At 51.4% G+C, this 3,449-nt stretch overlaps 1 protein-coding gene across 1 annotated transcript; it reads left to right on the top strand.

Moving 5' to 3' along the window:
* The first annotated feature begins 2,309 nt into the window (after window positions 1-2,309).
* Window positions 2,310-3,188, top strand: LOC123773839 (protein piccolo-like). Its single transcript, XM_045767761.2, has one exon. The coding sequence runs from the start codon at window positions 2,310-2,312 to the stop codon at window positions 3,186-3,188; it is 879 nt and encodes a 292-aa protein (XP_045623717.2).
* Window positions 3,189-3,449: the final 261 nt, after the last annotated feature.

Here is a 3,449-nt window from a genome sequence, read left to right as displayed (position 1 = left end):
TGCCTCTGTCGGGGATCGAACCAGGGCCCTTAGGACTACGACCCCAGAGGCACTGTGTGCGCGCTCACTTAGTTGTGTTTGCGGGGGTTGAGCTTTGGCTCTTTGGTCTAGCCTCTGAACCGTCAATCTTCTGGTGTACAGATTCCTGAGCTTATCAAGCTCCATCATCTCTACATTTGAAACTGTGTATGGAGTGAGCCTCCACCACTTTACTTCCTAGTGCATTCCATTTACTAACTGGAATGGAATGTGTGTGTGTGTGTGTGTGTGTGTGTGTGTGTGTGTGTGTGTGTGGTGTGTGTGTGTACACATTCATGCTCTTATTGTGCGCGCGTTTCTCCATGTTATTATGTGTTAATCTACGCTGTTATGAGAGCATAACCAGAGTTGCCATACAAAACTAGAACTACCATAGTTTACATCATACCTTAGTGGCCATAATCAGCGCCATCATCAAGAGTTGCAGGATTTAACCTGGCATCCAATGTTGCCATGATACCGAGTGTTGCCACACCATCATAGAGCAAGAGTTGCCATAATTATCGGCATTACCCAACCAGTTCCAGACACCCCAAATCCTCCCTCACATCACCTTCACACAACCAACACCTTGAGAAGACAATAAAACAGTTGAGAACCCAACATGGAACACCTTCCTGCCCTCTCAGATCTCAGACGGAGGTTCACATTACAGATCCTCAAGATTTTTTTTCCAGAGATCTGGAGAGAATTCGAACCTCTGAATAGTTTAACTATGACGCAACAGGTACGGGACCAGCAGGCAGGACCTCAGTTTCCCGTGGTCACTGCTAGGTACGAACAGGAGGCCTGGCTATATATAACAAGGGTGGGGAGGGGGGCATAGGTGTCAGGGCTGCCAGCTGTGTCCTACACCAAGTTGTCAGCAAACACCTCTGGTCGAGTTCCTTTCTGCTCCAGCGCTTCTTTTCTCTGGCACGGAGACGGTCAGCGTTTCCTGGCCCACCATAAAGCCAGTCTACCACATCTTCAGACATGACTGGGTCCTTATACCTGGCTCCGATACAGTCTACCACACCTTCAGACATGACTGGGTCCTTACACCTGGCTCCGACACAGTCTACCACACCTTCAGACATGCCTGGGTCCTTACACCTGGCTCCGACACAGTCTACCACACCTTCAGACATGCCTGGGTCCTTACACCTGGCTCCGACACAGTCTACCACACCTTCAGACATGACTGGGTCCTTACACCTGGCTCCGACACAGTCTACCACACCTTCAGACATGCCTGGGTCCTTACACCTGGCTCCGACACAGTCTACCACACCTTCAGACATGCCTGGGTCCTTACACCTGGCTCCGACACAGTCTACCACACCTTCAGACATGCCTGGGTCCTTACACCTGGCTCCGACACAGTCTACCACACCTTCAGACATGACTGGGTCCTTACACCTGGCTCCGATACAGTCTACCACACCTTCAGACATGACTGGGTCCTACTAACCTCCTTGAACCTGTTCCCTTGAACCCCAGTTAACAACCACCCGTGCGGCCTCTACTGTACAATCACAGACAACGATGACTTATCAAACTGAACCCTAGTCCATCACGATTTGCACTGTGGAGCCATAGCTAACCACAGTCACTAGAAATGCCGCTAACAACAATCACTAGCCCTGCACCTAACCATAGTATCTACTATGGAACTAGAGATCAGGAGAACGAGTCCTATGCCTCATCCTCCTGGCCCTCCACAGTCGCAGACCTGCTCTGTGTAAGTGCTAACTTCAGCTAGCTAACTTCGAACTTCAGCTAGCTAACTTCGAACTTCAGCTAACTAACTTCGAACTTCAGCTAACTAACTTCGAACTTCAGCTAACTAACTTCGAACTTCAGCTAGCTAACTTCGAACTTCAGCTAGCTAACTTCGAACTTCAGCTAGCTAACTTCGAACTTCAGCTAGCTAACTTCGAACTTCAGCTAACTAACTTCGAACTTCAGCTAACTAACTTCGAACTTCAGCTAACTAACTTCGAACTTCAGCTAGCTAACTTCGAACTTCAGCTAGCTAACTTCGAACTTCAGCTAGCCAACTTCGAACTTCAGCTAGCCACAGCCTACTGAGGGAGAGCGCCTGGTTCAGACAAAGCTTCGCCCTCTACCTGTTAAACAAAGGAAAGTATCTGCATCAAAAGCATTTACGTCTTAATTACTCGGCGTGATTGGGATCGCCGTTGTGCCGCGCAGTCATTTACTGATTAAGAGATAAATGATTGGCTCTCTGGGACCCCGGATGGTTATCCCTCGTGTTCTATTGGCGGATGGCGGCGCGCCCTGGTCCTCTCAGACCAAGCCCAGCCAACATGCAACAAGCCCAGCCAACACGCAACAAGCCCAGCCAACACGCAACAAGCCCAGCCAACACGCAACAAGCCCAGCCAACACGCAACAAGCCCAGCCAACACGCAACAAGCCCAGCCAACACGCTACAAGCCCAGCCAACACGCTACAAGCCCAGCCAACACGCTACAAGCCCAGCCAACACGCTACAAGCCCAGCCAACACGCTACAAGCCCAGCCAACACGCTACAAGCCCAGCCAACACGCTACAAGCCCAGCCAACACGCTACAAGCCCAGCCAACACGCTACAAGCCCAGCCAACACGCAACAAGCCCAGCCAACACGCTACAAGCCCAGCCAACACGCTACAAGCCCAGCCAACACGCTACAAGCCCAGCCAACACGCTACAAGCCCAGCCAACACGCTACAAGCCCAGCCAACACGCTACAAGCCCAGCCAACACGCTACAAGCCCAGCCAACACGCTACAAGCCCAGCCAACACGCTACAAGCCCAGCCAACACGCTACAAGCCCAGCCAACACGCTACAAGCCCAGCCAACACGCAACAAGCCCAGCCAACACGCTACAAGCCCAGCCAACACGCTACAAGCCCAGCCAACACGCTACAAGCCCAGCCAACACGCTACAAGCCCAGCCAACACGCTACAAGCCCAGCCAACACGCTACAAGCCCAGCCAACACGCTACAAGCCCAGCCAACACGCTACAAGCCCAGCCAACACGCTACAAGCCCAGCCAACACGCTACAAGCCCAGCCAACACGCTACAAGCCCAGCCAACACGCTACAAGCCCAGCCAATTCAGTCTCGTAGTATAGTTGGCTTCGTTCTCGACTAACAATCGGAGTTCTCTGGTTCTATTTCCGGGGAAGACATAAATGAACAGTCCGTCCTCCAAACAAAGACCCAAAAGTGATTCCATCCACCCGCCAACCCCCCCAGCTGTTTATGAATGATAAACGGTTTACACACGACTCACAACTGTTGACGTTCGAACACTTCCGGAACAAGTGCTTCACTGACGAATTGTGTTCGAACCACAACGCTGTAAATGCTTCACCCACGTACTACAAATACAAATAATCGCCAACAGAACCTA

Source organism: Procambarus clarkii, chromosome 91 (assembly GCF_040958095.1).
Source record: "Procambarus clarkii isolate CNS0578487 chromosome 91, FALCON_Pclarkii_2.0, whole genome shotgun sequence".
NCBI lineage: Eukaryota > Metazoa > Arthropoda > Malacostraca > Decapoda > Cambaridae > Procambarus > Procambarus clarkii.
Note: the sequence above shows the minus strand (reverse complement) of the source record. Positions and strands in the feature narration are given on the sequence as shown.

What these genes read in the sequence shown, in the direction of transcription:
- LOC123773839 (XM_045767761.2), top strand. Translation starts at nt 2,310, where the DNA reads ATGGCGGCGCGCCCTGGTCCTCTCAGACCAAGCCCAGCCAACATGCAA.